General features: G+C 45.4%; 1 protein-coding gene across 11 annotated transcripts in view; it reads left to right on the forward strand.

Annotated features, from left to right (window-relative positions):
• Nucleotides 1-5,360: 5,360 nt before the first annotated feature.
• Nucleotides 5,361-18,854, forward strand: part of MARK3 (microtubule affinity regulating kinase 3) — a 111,036-nt gene continuing 97,542 nt past the window's right edge. For 3 of the 11 annotated variants that reach the window (XM_073349741.2, XM_073349739.2, XM_073349742.2), the window contains exon 1: nt 5,365-6,071. In XM_073349741.2, the coding sequence (XP_073205842.1) occupies nt 6,021-6,071 (51 nt within the window). In that variant the 5' untranslated portion in view covers nt 5,365-6,020. Of the gene's footprint in view, nt 6,072-18,854 lie in introns of all 11 variants that reach the window. The other 8 variants (XM_073349743.2, XM_073349740.2, XM_073349746.2 and 5 more) reach the window with 6 other exon arrangements.

Here is an 18,854-nt window from a genome sequence, read left to right on the forward strand (position 1 = left end):
TCTTCCCATCATAGTGAATGGAGCCTTTGATTCAATATTAACCACACAGGAAACACAGTGTAGGTGGAACAGTTACATGCCTGACTCAGAAGGCAAAGCATCTGAAAGGATTTATGTTTAAGATGTAACTCCATCGGGGACATATGATATGCATAGAATATGAAAGGAAGCTCGTTATAAAACAACTCTGTTTTAAACATATTTGACTTAATTCATTGCTAGTGTCCCTTCACTGACTTCAGTGTAGTTACACCAAGAAAAAATTTGGCCAGTTGTTCTTTTGTATTTGTATGACCCATGAGAGTTCACTGATTTATAGAAGCTAAAATTAAGGCATTCTAAAACTTTATTTTTAGCTTTCTAAACCCTGACCTTGTACCTAACATGTAATCACACTGTTTTAACCATAGTTTCCTCAATTCAGTGATTCTGGCCCAAATCTTGCCCACCTAGCTGCTCCATGCATGCTCATGGCCCAAATGGCAGTGTAACTGGTGTGATTCTGCCATGTGTAGGAGATGGCAGAATACAGAGATACCATGTAGGAAGTTCACTCCCATTTTGGTCCATAAACATTGCTCCAAAGGCACTAGGTCTTCTGTAGCATAAGGAGTGGAGTTTGGAAGTTAGGCATAGACAGATCAGGAAAAGGTGCAGAAGTGTTGTCAATGGATCTGCAGTTATGCACCTCATAGCCAGTTCTCTTCTGTCCTTTCCCATTTGCAGGCAGGGGGGAAAGCAGTGGAGATGGAGCAGCTTTGCTACCATTCTGAGGAGATTCTATCTATTCTATGTTTCAAAAAAGAACTAGATAAATTCATGGAGGATAGGTCCATCAATGACTATGAGCCAGGATGGGCAGGGATGTTGTCCCTAGCCTCTGTTTGCCAGAGGTTAGGAATGAGCAATAGGGAATGGTTCACTTGATGATTACCTGTTCTGTTTGTTCCCTCTGGGGCACATGGCATTGGCCACTGTCGGCAGACGGGATCCTGGATTAGATGGACCTTTGGTCTGACCCAGTACGGCCGTTCTTATGTTCTTCCACCTCCAATGTCTCCCCTGTGGAAAGGTCATTTACATAGGCTTTGCACAGGGTCCAAGATTTGGGCAGTTCCTAATTATAAGTCGACATGATATATTGATTCAGCTTCTAGTTGTAGGCAGTGATCAGCTACTTGTCTATCAATAGCCTCATCGTGCACCATTTTTAAAAAAAATACATTTTCCCCTTTATATTATAGGACACCCCTAGGGTTTTGTATTCTTTAAAAGTTATTTGCTATTTTAAACACAAATACAAAGAGTGACAGAACAATCCAATAGATGTTCCATTGCACAACATTGCTAACAGGAAAAGTAGTATTAGGAAACTATTTCATATATTTTTTGTCTTTTAATGCTATTTAGCATCTGTGCACAGAACTGTCAATGACCTTGATGCTGCAAACACTTAGGCCTGTGAGTAACTACTTTCACCTGCTGATAGTTACTCACAGACCTAAGTGTTTTCAGGATCAGGGACACTGATGTTAGTGGGAGTCCCATAAGTGCAGTCTGAGACCATTAATCAGATTAATGAGCAAACCTGTCTATTTTGTTCCTTTTCTTGACTTCATCATAAGTCAATTACAGTTTTTAGAAACACCACGTAAGGAACATATTCTATTAGCAGCTGAGAAAGAAAAGGGTGAAGAATAGCTTCGGGGCTAACGCACAGGACTGAGTGTCAGAAGACCTGTATACTTTCTCTAGCTCTGCTTTAGACTTCCTTTGTAACTTTGGTAAGCCAGACAGAGGCAAATCCCTCCTCCTTCTGCAGAGGATCCTGCCTGCTACAAGAGAAAATTGTATGTGTGTGTCAGCATGTGGGGAAGCAACACATTTAGACAGCCTAAACTAGGTATGCATAGCCCTGTGTGGCACAGGTCCATGAGGACTTTCTGTGCAACTATACAGATCCACTGGCCATTGCCCCACAGATGTGGGCAGGAGGCAGGTGTTGTGGAGATTACTCTAGCTCTAAGGATAACAATGTGACACTCCTCTGCTTGGGGAGTGTTAGGACAGGATCTCTAAAAATAGGAACAATAATACCTATCCCCACAGGGGGTAGTGATTAAGTTCCCCAGACGCATTTTGGCATAGAATGGCAAGGTATTATTCTCATGGGATCAAATCCTCAGCAGTGCTGCGAAAGAAAAATGGACGGTACTGAGCACTTGTAGTAGTGACTTTTCTTTATGTTCTTTAATTCAAAATTAATTCTGCATCCAAGATAAGGAATATGAATATTCTTAAAACTGGTTATGCAAAATAAGTACTGACTGTCTGCAGTGTGTTTTTGTAACCCACACACCTTCTGGGTGTGGTGTTCTGTCCCATTTAGTGGCACTGAGACCACTAAGAGAGAGAGAATTAAATATGTCTGCTCTACACCCTTAGCTAACAGCCAGTTGGCTTTTAGCTCATGGGGTGGAGGCTTATGCACTAAGCATCAGATACCCCAGGTTCGATCCCGCCTGCCAATGACCAGGGTCTGTTGGCATTAGATTTTGATAACACAAATTCTCACCCCTTCCTACACACAGGAGCCAGCCATAATGTTAACACTAAAGCTCACCCATAATATTGTAGATCTCAATCTTACAAAAGGTCCACAAGTGCAGCCCCTTACTCCCATATGAAGTCCCACTGGACCTGTCACAGTTCTCTACTCACCCCTGGGGTGCCTTCTTGTTGCTGCATCTAGGGAACAGCTCCACCGAGTCTGAAAGCCCCTTCTGTCTTTCACTCACTTTGCAGCCCCTCTTATGATCCAGGAATTGCAGTGCTCCCTCTTTGTGGCTTGGGCCTCAGACCAAGTCACTATCATTTTCCCCTTTCGGGGAATCAAAGTCACTGAACTGGTTGACCAGGTATCATTCCTGCCAGTCCTCCAGTTCGAAGCTATGCCACTTCCCCAGTGACTAGTAGGGGAACTGAGGCCCATCCTGTACACTGGATTCCATCTTAGCAACCCTCAAATTAGTGTTCAAGGTCTGCACTATTTCAAACCTTACAGCTGTTTTCCTGATCCTTTTCCTACCACATCTCTATCAGGCTTTCACTCCACCACCCTTCTTGGTAAACCCTTCCTCAGGACCTGGACCTGAAGCTTCTACCTTCCCCCTGGGTTTCTTCCTTTCTCTGTCTAAACCCAGAGAAAGACTACAGGCGTGCACAATGCCACCTTTTGCTTCTTCAGTTCTGTGGTGTAGCAGACTCACTTCCTGAGTCTATGACAACATGCACTGTACTGCATATCTTGTTCATGACTTACAGTCTCACACCTTTCCCAGTATTCTTAAAGAATTGCAAAAGAGTAGTTTTTTTTAAAATTGGGCCTAGGGTTGCCAACACTCCAGGATTGTCCTGGAGTCTTCAGGAATTAAAGATTAATCTTTAATTAAAGATTTTTATGTGATAAAACCTCCAGGAATATTGCCAACCAAAACTGGCAGCCCTAATTGGGCCCCATTTTCCACCTCTTGCTGCTGTAAACTTTCTGACTTTATACCAGCCCTGCCTACTCCTGTCCAGGTGGGCTCCATGTCAGTGCTTTCCTGTCAAACATAAACTCTCCCTCAGTGTGGCCTATCTGGTAACTTAGCCTCTCCTGAGCCACACTGACTCTTCCCAGGCTAGTGTGAGGTGAACACCCCACCACAGGGCCATACTTACATAGCCCCTTTTTAGGGCTGGAGCCTTAAATATACCGTACCACAAAGGGAAATGAAAACTTCTGGATTGAGTATAAGGGCCCTATCTTGCAGTCTCTTGTGATTTTGCTTTCAGCAAATAAACTTCAGGATTGAAAACCCAGGGGCGTAACCCCTCACTTTGTTAATGCACAGCTGAATCAGCTCCAAAGTTTTCATTTCTAGACCAGAGATTTCCCAACATTTCATACTGTGGACCACATTTTTATAAAGAAATTGTCTCTGGCCTTCACCCCATCCATTCCCAATAGCATCATTCTGTTATTCTTGCTAACATAGACACCTCCCAATCACAAGTGCATGGACCACCTCCTTGCTGCTTCACAATCACATGTATTACCTTCCCCTACATCCTTCATGATGCACCATCTCCCCTTCCATTCACAAGCATGCAGGCCCCCTTCCTTCCCAGTCACTCTCACATGAACTACTTCCCAGCATTTCCGCGATCCTGTAACATTCTAGTGGCAACTACAGCAATTGTTTACAAAAATTAATATTAGGAAAGTATTTAATGTGTTTTAGTTTCAAATGCGTTAGCAGCAGGAAACAGAAAGGTGGAGTGAGCACTCTGAGATTGGCAAGCTCGCAAAGGCCACACTGAGAAACCCTGCAACACCCAATTGTTTTCAAAGGGAGTCAGTGTTAGACTGACCCTTATAACAAAATGGTATTGTATGTACAGGTTTCAGAGTAGCAGCCGTGTTAGTCTGTATTCGCAAAAAGAAAAGGAGGACTTGTGGCACCTTAGAGACTAACCAAATATGCTCAAATCAATTGGTTAGTCTCTAAGGTGCCACAAGTCCTCCTGTTCTTTTTATTGTATTTACAGTAACTGCCCCTACATGGCAGCATTGCTACTGGGCCACAGAGTGACTTGGGCCATTACCACGGAATACGCCACGCCGGCGGAAGTGGAGCAGGGCCATGGCAATGGCGCTATTGCCATGCAAGGCCAACCAGGGCAGTGCCCTGTGCGATGCAAGACGGAGCTGGGTAGTGCCACTCGGGCTGAGGCTGTGCGTGCCAGAGCAGAGTGTCACCACATGAGGTGGAGCAGATCCGAGCCGCTGGCGCCAACGCCACATGAGCTGCGTTGCCACCGGTACCAATGCCAGGGTGGCGTCAAGGCCACGCGAGGTGACTAGCGGGCTGCCACTAGGGCCAATGCCACAGAGGCAGAGCAGGGCAGTGCTGCCAAGGCCACGGAGGTGGCGCAGGGCGGTGCTGTTGGTGCCGCTGCCACGCGAGGTGGAGCAGGGTGGTGCGAATGCCCCGTGAGGCGAGGAGGGCGGTGCTGCTGGTGCACGCCAGGAGCCCAACACCTGGGCTGCGTGGCTGCTGGGGTGGGTGCGCCTGTGGCTGAGGGGCGGGGTGGGTGAGCTCAGCAGCCCCAAGCCAGGACTGACACACAGGGAAGCTGACTGGGTGCCACCCGCCCCCCGGGGCGCTCAGTCCCTGCGGAGGCCTCTCCCCTCCTGCGCCCCGCCAGGGCCAAGCCGCCTAGCAACAAGCAGCCGGCGCCGGCCGCCCAGCCCAGCGCCAGGGCAGGGGGCGGGCTCTTCCGGTTCAAGTCGGAGCGGAGGAAGCCGGGCGGCCATCTTGGATCCTCCATCCCGGAGCGGGCGGCGCTGAGCCGTGGAGTGGGGGCGGGGGCTGCAGGCTGCCGGAGCCGGCCCGCGGGGCTCCTGACACCCGGCTCGGAAGGCGCAGGGGAGCCCGGGCCAGCCGGGCGGCGGAGCGGGTGGGGGAGGCCCGGCATGCTAGCGGAGGCCCGGTGAAGCGGGGCTGGGGGGAGAAGGGAGGGGGAAGCGCTTCGGAGCGGGCCTGCCTGGCTGCCAGTGCTCGGAGCTGGCTGCGGAGCGGCGGCTTGTTTTCCTGGCCGGGCTCTGCAGCGCCCCGCTGCCTTCTCCGGGCCGCTCCCTCGCCCCCCCTCAGCCCGCTGCGCTCTGCAAGGATCCCCCCGCCCTCCCCCTCTGCGCCCTGGGCTCCTAAGCTGGCTGTAGGATGAGCCCGGAGGACTCCCCGGGGGAGACGCTGCTCCATCGCCAGGCTGGAATATAGCTCGGAAGTGGGGTGGCGGCGGTGGAAATAAGCAGCCCCCCCACCCCTTCCCTTTGATGGTGGCCCTTCGTAACCGCTGTCTCGCAGCAGAGTGACAAGCATTCTTGGGGGGGGGGTGGTCGGCTTTTGTTGGGGGAGGGGGTGTTTTGTTTTGCTGTCGCAAGCAGCCAGTGGCTCCGGCACAAGCGAATTAAAATGTCCACTAGAACTCCCTTGCCTACGGTGAATGAACGCGACACCGAGAATGTAAGTAACCCGGGCCGCCGGCTGGGCTTTCTGGGGCGGGGGCGAGTGGGCGCTGGGGTGGCCGGACCTGCCCGTCACCCAGGGAACGGGTGGGCTGATGTGCCTTGGGGGCTGTGTCGCTTGTGTGGCTGAATGTGACTGCTCTACACAAAGGACGGCCTGCGTAGAGAGGGGTGGTTGTATTGTGTCCAGACACACAAATGTCTCAGAAGAAAAACTGCTAGAGAGAAATGTGCATTTGTTTCAGCAGTTGTTGGCCCTCTCTGTGCCAATATAAACCCATAGTTGTAATTTGAGTGAAAGACCCTGTACAGAATCAAACTGTGTAATTTAAAATCCCCAAAGTGGAGCCTGGCATTGTGGGTATATATTATGTTCCTACTGTTGTGACACTGGTTCAAGGCACTGTCCTGGCAGCTGGATGCTGTTAAACATCTGATGAAGTGAGCTGTAGCTCATGAAAGCTTATGCTCAAATGAATTTGTTAGTCTCTTTTTCTTTTTGCGGATACAGACTAACACGGCTGCTACTCTGAAACCTGTTAAACAGATGTTTCACAGGTGTGTGAAGAGTATTGTTAGTGTGAGTGCTGTCATTGAGGTCCAATGCCTGCTTATTAAATTACTTAAATTACGGTTTAACTTAGTGTTTTTCAAGAGCTTGGTTTACTAGTGGTGGTAAAAAAAAAAAAAAAAGACAAACCCTGTAATGTTTTAATGATGTATCTTATATGGTGCAAATTCAGTACTGTCTCGTATATTAGTGATGCAGAATTTGAGAAAAATAATCCATCTGCTCTGATGTTTGTAAGCTGAAGTGTAAAATAATCGCTAAAACAAGCCAATAAAGCACTAGTAAACAGGGTGCAGAGAACAGTCCTGTACTGGCAGGGGAGGACTCGATGACCTAGATAATAAGTCTTTCCATCTCTAATTTGTATGATTATTAATGACTAGAATAATAGCTTTATTGTCACTTGTTCAGATGATATTGGAAGGTCCCCTTTTCTGAATTAGCAGCAAAGTCAGAAAGTCCTTCCTCTGTTAAAAGGTAGTATTTGGCAGTGAACGCTAAACATATTCTAAATAAAACTGCATGTTTTTAATGAGCTCAATCAAACAGTAATATAGTTAGCATTTTATCTGAAATATTTTTAATATGTAAATAAATTGTATGTAGAAACTTAATATAATCAAAAATCAAACTCAGTGAGACAAACCCTCTCTAAGTAGGAACCTTATTTGCTTAAAGTTGAGACCAAACTTATTTGACCTCAGAATAATCATTCTAAAAGGAAAAATTATTAGGGAAAAAACTGGTCTTTTTGTGTGAGAAGGTATGCAGATGAGTTGTAGTTTATACTGCTCTGAAGCACAAATTAGCAAAATCAGTGAGCATTATTCATATTTCTTTCTTTATGAATATAACCCAGTGTCCTTTAGAAACTATATGCTGGGTCTAAGTGAAAGTGATTGGGGAGAGAGATACCTGTTTTGGACTGAAATAAGGAAAAAGAAGATTTAGGCTGAATATTAAGAAAAACTGCTAGATTTGTTAGAGAGCAAGTAGTCTTCTAAGGGAATTGGTGGAAGCCCTATTGCTTGAGACATTTTAAAACAAGACCAGACAAAGCATTAGAAAACATGCTGCATAAAAGAATCACTGCATTGGCAGGATTTGGATTTTATTGACATAATACTCATTTTTCACTTCTATGTTCTTTATTTGTCTTAGCCTTTGGTACAACCTGCCGGCTAAGGGCTGTATTGAGCAAAAAGTCAACTAAGCATATTTTGTTGCAGAATCTCAATGGGCTTCAGCCCAAGGGCCAAAGCTGCCGTGTGGAAGAAAAGCATTAAAAATGAAAATTGTAGTGGCCTCTTGTATTCAGCTGAACTTCCAAATGGCTAAAACAGATTCCCCTGTGATGTTTTGCCCAGTCATCGTACTCCTAGCTGCATTGGATCAAAGTTTTTAAATTCCATTTTGGCCTCATCTTGATCAACCAGTCAACAGTGCCCTTGTTGCCAAGAAGGCCAGTGGCATTTTGGGCTGTATAAGTAGGGGCATTGCCAGCAGATCGAGGGATGTGGTCCTTCCCCTCTATTCGACATTGGTGAGGCCTCATCTGGAGTACTGTGTCCAGTTTTGGGCCCCACACTACAAGAAGGATGTGGAAAAATTGGAAAGAGTCCAGCGGAGGGCAACAAAAATGATTAGGGGACTGGAACACATGAGTTATGAGGAGAGACTGAGGGAACTGGGATTGTATAGTCTGCGGAAGAGAAGAATGACGGGGGGGATCTGATAGCTGCTTTCAGCTACCTGAAAGGGGGTTCCAAAGAGGATGGCTCTAGACTGTTCTCAGTGGTAGCAGATGACAGAACAAGGAGTAATGGTGTCAAGTTGCAGTGGAGGAGGTTTAGGTTGGATATTAGGAAAAACTTTTTCACTGGAGGGTGGTGAAGCACTGGAATGGGTTACCTAGGGAGGTGGTGGAATCTTCTTCCTTTTGAAGTTTTTAAGGTCAGGCTTGACAAAGCCCTGGCAGGGATGATTTAGTTGGGGCTTGGTCCTGCTTTGAGCAGGGGGTTGGACTAGATGACCTCCTGAGGTCCCTTCCAACCCTGATATTCTATGATTCTATGAAACCACTTTAGAAATTGTTTAAAACTGGTTCTATAATTTGGTTTAAATCCTAGTTTAATAAGTTGGAAACATGTTATTTGACATTGGAGCTAGAGATGAAGTTTTTTTCCACACAGGGTATTTCATTCTGGTTTCAAAATACAGAACAAACTCCTCAATAATTTTCTTAATTAATGTACAGTGCTTGTCACCTTTGCTTACAGATATGTCACTTTATACTCTGATCAAAGCAGATTTGCAAGTTAAGCAAAACTGAGCTGGGTGACCACTCAGGAATACCTGTAATTAGTAGTAGTGTGATTCAGTAAGCTAATTCTTCCTTTTTAGTCACACTGAACCAAAACCCAAATATATAGTACTGTACTGCTTGAGGTGCTGCCTTTCAGATGTCGTGACCATCAATGATAAAAACATTTGCTCTGTGATCTTTAATGTAAAGTGTTGTTCTGGCCAAATTTAAACTGATATTTACATTCTTTCTGCCTAAATTACCTCTAAATTCAGTTGGATACAAAATTAATTTTATTCCTATTTTAATTCTAAAATACAGTATCATTCACTCCTAGTCTAACTGTTCTTCCACCTCCAAGATGGTTGTATTTTATTAGAAGGTAAAATGAAGCCTTAACTACCTAGATGAGGCTTAATTAGTTAATGTTCCTAAAGAACTTTGATCTTTAGATGAAAGGTGCTTAGAAATGCAGAGTATCCAGGGAGCCTTTTGGCCATGGTCATGGGACTCCGTAATGTCTTCTGTATACTAGGAAAATTACCTAGTGCTGATAAAGGATGCAGTTTAACCAGTGTTAAGTCTGGTTTAACTGGACATATAGGCAAGGCCTCCTCATCAGTGCTTAATTTTTTTTAATCTTTTAATAAAAGGCAATGTATAGCTCTCTTTGTTACTGAAAGATCCTTCAAAACGTAAACCATTAGAGTGGAAAGTTTGTGTCAGTCGTTTTCCCTTAAGGCCATTGGTTATTCATGTTTCCCAGCCAAAAAGGGCTGGCCATTGAGGTTCAAGAATCTGTGACCAGGAGTCCCTTATATTTCTCAGGAAAAGGATCAGGGGTGACTCATATATAGGGGAGCTTTCTGACTTCCACTGATAACACGAGGACTGCTGCAGGCTGGCTGACTGCCTGAAAATGAGCTCTGAGCTACCATTGTAGCTTCTGGCCACAAGGGTGGAGCAGCTCATCTTAGGAACCTGCTAAGCTGAAGGCTGTTGGCCAAACCTACTAAGTCTCCTGGTATTTCAGGGAGACTCCCATATACCACCAAAAATTCCCAACTCCTGATTTAATAACGTCGCCCACATAAAGATCCATTTATGTCAAATTAATAAATTCAGTTATATTACCCAGAATCGTATGCATCAGCTACATATGCGCATCAGCCTCTCTTTCTCCCTCAGTCAGTGAGAGACTGATGCACATGTGTGACTGACTCACAAGATTCTGAGTAATGTAGTTCAGGGTCTGTAAAGTGCTATTTAAAGTAAGGGGTGAAACAAGGCATCTCGCGGTCCGCCAGGGGCTTACCCTGAGCAATCCGTGAACCAAGTTTGGGAACCCCTGCTCTAGAGAACAGAGAATGGGGAAAATAAATGGACAGAATGAGAGGAAGGTTTCTTCTTGAGGAGAGAAGATGAGGAAACTGTAGCTAGAAATGAGAGGAAATATAAATGGTATGGAAATCCTTAGAATCAATGAGATTTTAAAAAACATGAAGAAATGGAAGGGGTGAGAGAACCACTTTCAGGCTAATTAATTTTATTTATTTATACTTCTATTTTATTGTATTTCCATTACATAAACTGTATATCTGTAAAGGGGTGAGGTGACTATTTTGAGCATTTATTAATTTTGCTAACTACCCTGAATTCTAAAGTTTAAATAATTGGAGAAAAATAACTACAATTTGCCCTTTAGTAATCTTCATGACCACAGCGAATGTGGTGGATTACCCATTTAAAAATTGTTGAGATGTTGGCAGCTATTACTCCTGAGGGCATTCTGCATCAAAAAAATAAAAATTCTGCAAGTTTTATTTGTCAGTAAATAAATGCAGAGGCTCCACATGGCAGTGTGGCGCATAGGCCACTGGCTGCATGAAAGTGGGAGATCACCCTGCAGTTCCCCCACTCCCACACCGTGGACACGGACTCAGCGGTGAGGCTGCACCTGACTCTGACACAGTACAAGGCCTGGGTCTGCCCCAGAAACACCCTGGGGCCCTGCCCCTCTGCGCCAGGCACACCAGATGTGGGCAGGCAGGCTCAACCAGCAGGATGCAGATGTGAAGGGGCTCAGTGTTGGGGGGTCCAGGTGTGGCGTGAGAGGGTTCTCTGTTGGACAGTCTGGGTGCAGGCAGCTCAGTGTGGGATCTGGATACACAGAGGCTCGTTGGGGGGTTCCAGGTGCAGGGGCAATGGGACTCTGCAGGGGCTTTCAGATGAAGGTGGTTGGGGCTCAGTATAGCGGTGTGGGGGTCTCAGCAGGGGAGTGTGGGTCTGTGTGCAGCTAGTTGGGGGTAAGTGATGTGGGGGCTCGGGGTGGTATGGCTCATCAAGGTGGGGGTTTGAGTGCAGGGAGCTCAGTGCGGGGGTGGTCTGAGGTTCAGGGATGGGAGTCTGGAGGCAGGGGGTCTGGGTGAGGGGGGCTCCAATGCAGGAGTTGAGGTTCAGTGGGGTGGGGTTCGGGTATGGAGTGCTAGGGGGTTCTGTGTGTACGGGGTGAGGCTTGGCAGGAGTGTCTGGGTATGGAAGGTCTGGATGCACGGGGGTTGGGAGGATGGGGGAGCAGCTCCCCATACAGTGACCCCTCCCCCCCTGCCCCTGCAGCTGAGGAGTGATGGGGGCAGGAAGCAGGGGAGGATGCTGAGCTTCCTGCAGTTGGGGGAGGTTTCTTGGGGTTGGCCTGACACAGCCGCAGCCACTCCTTGCAGGGGAAGAGGAAGTCCCGTCTCTGACGGGTTCGGTTACAGAGACCCCCTTGGGAATGTCACCTGATGTGCTGGAATTACCTTTGAGCCCATTTTCCACTGTCAGCTTCAGACTCCAGAACCCTGCCTTGTTGAGCCAGACACGCTAGTCTGCTGCAACACAGACCCAGGTCTGGTCCACACACCCAAAGCTGCAGACTTCAACCAAAAACTGCTCAGCAAGTTATCTATTTCCAGCACCCAGACACCCAGTTCCCAATGGGATTCAAACCCCAAATAATTTCGTTTTACTCTGTATAAAGCTTATATAGGGTAAACACATAAACCATTCGCCCTTCATAACACTGATAAGAATGGCCCTTCTGGGTCAGACCAAAGGTCCATCTAGCCCAGTATCCTGTCTTCTGACAGTGGCCAGTGCCAGGTGCCCCAGAGGGAATGAACAGAACAGGTAATCATCAAGTGATCCATCCCCTGTTGCTCATTCCAACTTCTGGCAAACAGAAGCTAGGGACACCGTTCCTGCCCATCCTGGCTGATAGCCATTGATGGACCTATCCTCCATGAATTTATCTAGTTCTTTTTTGAACCCTGTTATGGTCTTGGCCTTCACAACATCCTCTGGCAAGGAGTTTCACAGGTTGACTGTGTGTTGTGTGAAGAAATACTTCCTTTTGTTTGTTTTAAACCTGCTGCCTATTAATTTCATTTAGTGACCCCTAGTTCTTGTGTTATGAGAAGTAGTAAACAACACTTCCTTATCTACTTTCTCTACACCAGTCATGATTTTATAGACTTCAATCATATCTCCCCTAGCTGTCTCTTTCAAGCTGAAAAGTCCCAGTCTTATTGATCTCTCCTCATACGGAAGCCGGTCCATACCCCTAATAATTTTTGTTGCCCTTTTCTGAATCTTTTCCAATTCCAGTATATCTATTTTGAGATGGGACGACCACATCTGCACACAGTATTCAAGATGTATTTCTTGAGTGGTAACAGCTAATTTAGATCCCATGATTTATATGTATAGTTGGGATTATGCTTTCCAGTGTGCATTACTCTGCATTTGTCAACATTAAATTTCATCTACCATTTTGTTGCCCAGTCACCCAGTTTTGAGAGATGATCTATATATAGAGAGAGATGCACAGATGTTTGCTCCTCCAGGTATTAATCACTTACTTTGGGTTAAATAACAAAAGTGATTTTATTCAGTATAAAAAGTAGGATTTAAGTGGTTTCAAGTAATAACAGACAGACTAAAGTAAGTTACCAAGCAAAATAAAACAAAACAGGCATGTCTAAGCCTAATACATTAAGAAACTGAACACAGGTAAATCTCACCCTCAGAGCTATTCCAATTTCACAAACTAGACTCCTTCCTAGTTTGGGCCCAATCATTTCCCCTGGTACAGTTCTTGTTAGTTCCAGCTCAGGTGGTAACAGGGTTTTTTCTCATGACTGCAGCCCCCTTTGTTCTGTTTCACCCCCTTTTATAGCTTTGGCACAAGGTGGGAATCTTTTATCTCTCTGGGTCCCCACCCCTCCTTCTAAATGGAAAAGCGCCAGATTTAAGATGGATTCCAGTACCAGGTGATATGGTCACATGTCCTGTGAGACCCCGCCCCCCAAGCCTCCTTTCTTCCCACCTGACTCTCAGGAACACTGGAAGGCTTACAAGTAAACAGAGCCATTTACAACCAATTGTCCTGGTCAATGGGAGCCATCAAGATTCTAAACCACCATTAATGGCCCCCACTTTGCATAATTACAATAGCACTTAAGAGTAATACTTCATATTTCTAGCTTCAGATACAAGAATGATACATTCGTACAAATAAGATGAGCACATTCAGTAGATTATAAGCTTTTGCATAAAGCATATTCCAGTTACATTATATTCACGCTCATTAGCATATTTCCATAAAACATATGGAGTGCAACGTCACACCGTCCTCTCCTGCCACCAGCCCAGCCGGGAGTAGCAGCTGATCCCGGCTCAGGGTAGGAGCCACTGGCTGGGGTGTCCCCAGCACCATAGTGATTTACCTCTCCGCTGGCTGCTCCAGATGCCTGAAACAATGTACCTGCACTGCTAGGGAGTGGTGTTTGATTGCTCTTGCAGCTTCCCTGTCAGAAAGTCATTTTTCTGCAGGGAAGCAAAGAAATCTGTGGGGGACATGAATTCTGTGCATGCACAGTGACACAGAATTTCTCCAAGAGTAAACTATGCTTGCACAAACCAAACCACAAGTAGGTGGACTCCACTTCTGCAAAAGGAGGTTCCTGGTAGCTCTGAAGTCCAATCACTCCCTTTTTATTTCAAATGAGTGAGTGAAGTTTGGTGTGGGCCCAAAAATTCATCTTACTAACCCTCCCAAAATCCTAAATCTGGCTCTGAAAGTATTATATTATTATTTAAAGTACATTAATTTATGCAAATTAGGGTGTTTGCAGACAATCTGGAAGATTAGATTTGATTTATGCAATGTTTACCAGAAATGTCCTATTATAAATAGAAGTATGTAACCGGAAGGCTATCTCTGGCAACATGAAATTAGGGTCAGAAAAATTCTGTGTACCTATTACCAAAAGAGGTTTTTTTTAGACTCCTCCCCCCCCCCCGAGGGATAGCTCTCCTTGAACGTTTTCATAAGATATTTTAAACATTGAGATAACTGAGAAGAGAAGGTTCAGAGGTGACTTGATTACTGTCTGTAAGTACCTATATATGGAACAAATATTTGATAATGGGTTCTTCAGTCTAATGGAGAAAGGTATGACACCATGCGATGGCTGGAAGTTGAAGCTAGACAAATTCAGATTAGAAATAAAGCATAAATTTTTAACAGTGAGTTTAACCGTTGGAACAATTTACTGAGGATCATGGTAGCTATTCCATACTAGCAATTTTTAAATGATGATTGGATGTTTTTCTAAAAGATATGCTCTGGGAACTATTTTTGTGGCAGTTCTATGGCCTGTGTTATATAGGAGGTCAGACTAAATTATCATAATGGTCTCTTCTGGTCTTGGAACCTGTGAATTGCTATAAATTAAATTGCCACCTTCACTTAGAAGAAATTAAATATTAATAATATTATATAGTTACATGGGAAACTAATAATATAGTTACATGGGAAACTCCACATGACATGTTTTGTGCTTATCACAAATTTAAATTAAGAGTGTGAAATATACTCCTTTGGATTTTTTAGTAATTGGGATACCTTTAAATACAGCATTGTACTTCTGGACTACATCTAATATATTTGACTATTCTTGTAGTGTACTAAGAGTTAATAGTTTGACATGTTAAAGTTAGGCATGTGACATGCCAATTTGAACTACCCTGAATCATCTAATCCAATGGTTCTCGAACTTTTTTTTTGCGGACCACTTGAAAATTGCTGAGGGCCTTGGCGGACCACTTAATTATATTTCCAAATATTGTTTGTACCGTTAGCTAACTATTGTAAAGCACTTTGGATAAAAGCGCTATATTAAAAAAACCCTTAATATTTTTTTGTTCTGCAAATAAAAGCACACAACTCATATTTTAATATCAGTAGTCTTACCTTTCTAATGCGATGGATGTGCCCTCTCTCCCCTGCCGTGGCAGCCCCTGAGCTGGGGCTGGGAAGGAGGAGGGTCTCTCCCTCTCTCCCATGCTGTGGCAGCCCCTGAGTTGAGGCTGGGAAGGAGTTGGGGGGGTCTCTCCCTGGCAGCCGCAGCCCTGGAGCTGGGGAAAGTCACCTCTTTATCTGGACACTGCAGCCCTACATGTCCCAAATTCCCCCCCCCCCACTTTCATCCCACTGCCCCCTCCCACCTACCCCCTATTCCCCCAAAGGACACCACCTCACCTTACATGTGTGTCTTCTCCAGGGTCCAGGCACCTAATTAGTGAAGCCATGCCTGTGCAGCTCCACTAATTTGGTGGGTGGCCCTTCATTGTCTCTTGTGCGGCTGTCCAGGCACGCACCTTAGAGGGATCTATCTGCGGACCACCTTAATGGAGCTTGTGGACCACCGGTGGTCCGTGGACCACTGGTGGTCCACAGACCACAGTTTGAGAATCTCTGATGTAATCTGTATCTCCCAAGTTAATTGGGTGTTGTGGCACGGCTAAAATACCTTTTTTGGGATGAGTTTCACAAAATACATTTTTGCATTTTGATTAAGTGGTTTCCATTCTTTCTGTTTTACACCACATTCACAAACAACTAAAAGAAAACTGTACCCCTCTAGCTTGACCCAGAAATCTTGCAAAGAAACCAAACAACTTCTCGTTGACTAAAAATCAAGAGTGGTGCAAGCATAGATAATTCTGGCTAAGATTGGAGGTAAGTGTCCCTCTCCATCCCCTGTTTCTCACAATAGCATATGTTTTCGCTACTTCCTCCCATGCTTGGTCAAATACCACATCGTTCTGGGACTGTGCTGGCACAAAAATGGGAGGACTAAGGGCTTGTCTACACTTAAAGCACTGCAGCAGCCGTAGCTGCGCTGTTGTAGCACTTAGTGAAGACGCCACCTACGCCGACGGAAGGGTTTCTCCTGTGCGTATAGATATTCCATCGCTGAGAGTTGGTAGCTAAGTCGACAGGAGAAGCCCTCCTGTCAGTATAGCACTGTCTAGGCCAGGGGTTAGGTCAGTATAACTACATCGTTCAGGGGTGTGGATTTTCCACACCCCTGAGCAGCATACATGTACCGACATAAGTTGCTGGTGTAGACCAAGCCTAATCAAGCTTCTTTTGAGGATGGGAGAATGATACCTTGTTCTATTTAGAGTGGAGAATGTCCTCCACTTAAATCTGTAGAAGTTGAACTGCAATGGAGATATACTTAATAGACTATATATGCATGTAGGGGTTGATTTTGAGGGGTGCTGAGCACCCTTAGTTTCATTTAAATCAATCTCTTGAGGTCCAATTTAATAAGTATATTTATGGGTCAAAGCATGTGTCTTCTAAAATGGCATCTTGTTGTGCCATTGTATATCTAAGCTTTTATATCAGATTTATTCCTGCAGGATTAAAAGTCTAAACAATGTTTTTCTAACTGCAAGCTTGACCTGGTGTCTGGGTCCTTTTCGTTTCATACATATTTACTAACGATGATTCTGGAACCAACTTAGTTGGCAATTTTATTGATGATGCAGAGCAGAATGTGGCTTGCTCCTCTTCAGCTATTACTCTCCAGTGCTGATGTTAGTAAATATTCATTTTGGTCAGTAAATAAAGCAAATATTACTTGGAAAATGATAAATTTCAAATCCAGATATGTGAATATCAAGTGCCTTAAACTTTATTTTCTAAACGCTTCCACACTTGGGTATATTTTGTATTAAACAGGATTCCTATATTGGGTTTTGTAACCTGTGATTAGCACTAGACAACAAAATACACTTTTATTTTCATATAGTATATGGAGTATGGCTCTCACTCATCATTTGCTGTGTCTGTTGGAACTGAGAAAAAACAGTGATGTGACTACACCGGAAGGGGTCTCCGAGGCGGAGTAGCAGCAGCACCCTTAGTAGCCTATTGCCCTACAAGAGCAATTTGTCTTATGTCTATGGTTATTGAGCCTTAACTAGCAAATTATTCCCAGGTCTGGATCTTTGGTGTTATGATCATCAGCTTTGTCACTGAGCTTCTGTCAACAGAACTCTTTTTGTCCAACACAGTTATTAGTATTTCTCATGCAGAGCTAACACAAAACATTTGAGGGATGGAAATTTCTTTGCCACATATGGCAGGGCATCACACATCCTGTTGTTGGCCAGTCAGTGTTGTTAGCCCTCGCATGTCTATTGAATGCAGTGTTTTGGGGCTCTGTCACATTTGCTGAGACTAAGTGGGTGTGTCCCCAATTCAATTATTTTCCTCCCAGGGGAATTAGGGGTATGTGTCATGATGTCTAGGCTATTTGTACTAAAGATTAATTTCTCGATTTTTTTTTTTTTAAACTGATTGTTGTTTGGCAAGTGTGACCTTGTTTAACTGGCCAATCAATTTCATTGAGTGTCATACTAGTTGGACAAATGGCAGAAGGTTATCTGTCTGAGGCCGTAACACTGTATTTTCACAATAAATTGTTTCTTTTTGAGAGCAAGACTCTGACTTGGAACCATCCAAACCATCTCACTAAATGCTTATGGTTTAGTGATAGAAGTTTCCTTTATCCACTTCTTTAGTCAAATTCTGCCTTAACTTTTATATGCTCTATTTGATCACATTGATCATAATGGTGTGATAGCACATGTAGAAACCATTACTCCTGGGGGAGTTCTGCGCCACTGCGCATGTGGAGAATTTATGTCCCCCACATATTTCTTTGCTTCCATGCAGAAAAATGACTTTCTGACGAGGAAGCAAAGGGAAATGACGAGCGGTCATGTGACCTTCCCCAGAAGTATGTTTCTGGTGCCCAGGGCAGCCAGTAGAGAGGTTAATCACTGTAGGGCAGGAGGCTGGACTGGGGAAGACCCTGCTGGTGGTTCCTCCCTGCGCCAGGCTCAACTGCTAGTCCTGGCTGGGCTGGGGAGCACAGGACTTCCTCTTCCCCTGCATGGCATCTAGGGTCAGGTCAGACACACCCCCACATTTCTCCTCCAGCTTCAGGAAGCTCTGCAAACTCCTCCCCTCCTTCCCACTCCCCCACCCCCCCCCTGCTTCCTGCACCCATTGCTCCTCAGCTGCAGGAGGAGGGATCCCTGTACAGGGAGCTGCTCCCCCGTCTGCCCAGCCCCTGAGCATCCAGACCCCCTCATACCTAGACCTTCCCACTGAGCCTCATCCCCCCCCTTCACTCAGAACCTCCCCCCCAATGAGCCCCCCTCCCTCTGCACCATCCCGACGAGCCACCCACACCCGGATCCGCACCCCACCGAGCCCCAACCAGCTGCATCTGGATCCCAACTCCACTGAGCCCCATTCCCCCAGCAGCTGGACCCTACAGTGAGCCCCCCCCGCCCAGACCCCACCATGCTGAGCCACAACCACCTTCACCTAGACCTTCCTTCAGAGTCCCATTACCATTGCATCCAGAACCCCCCAACAAGACCCTATGCATCCAGATCCCCCCCCGTACCCAGATCCTCCACTGAGCTGCCCGTACCTAGATTGCCCCACACAGAACCCTGTCAACCCACATCTCTATCCCCCCACACTAAGCCCC

The sequence above is a fragment of the Lepidochelys kempii genome, chromosome 6 (assembly GCF_965140285.1).
Source record: "Lepidochelys kempii isolate rLepKem1 chromosome 6, rLepKem1.hap1, whole genome shotgun sequence".
NCBI lineage: Eukaryota > Metazoa > Chordata > Testudines > Cheloniidae > Lepidochelys > Lepidochelys kempii.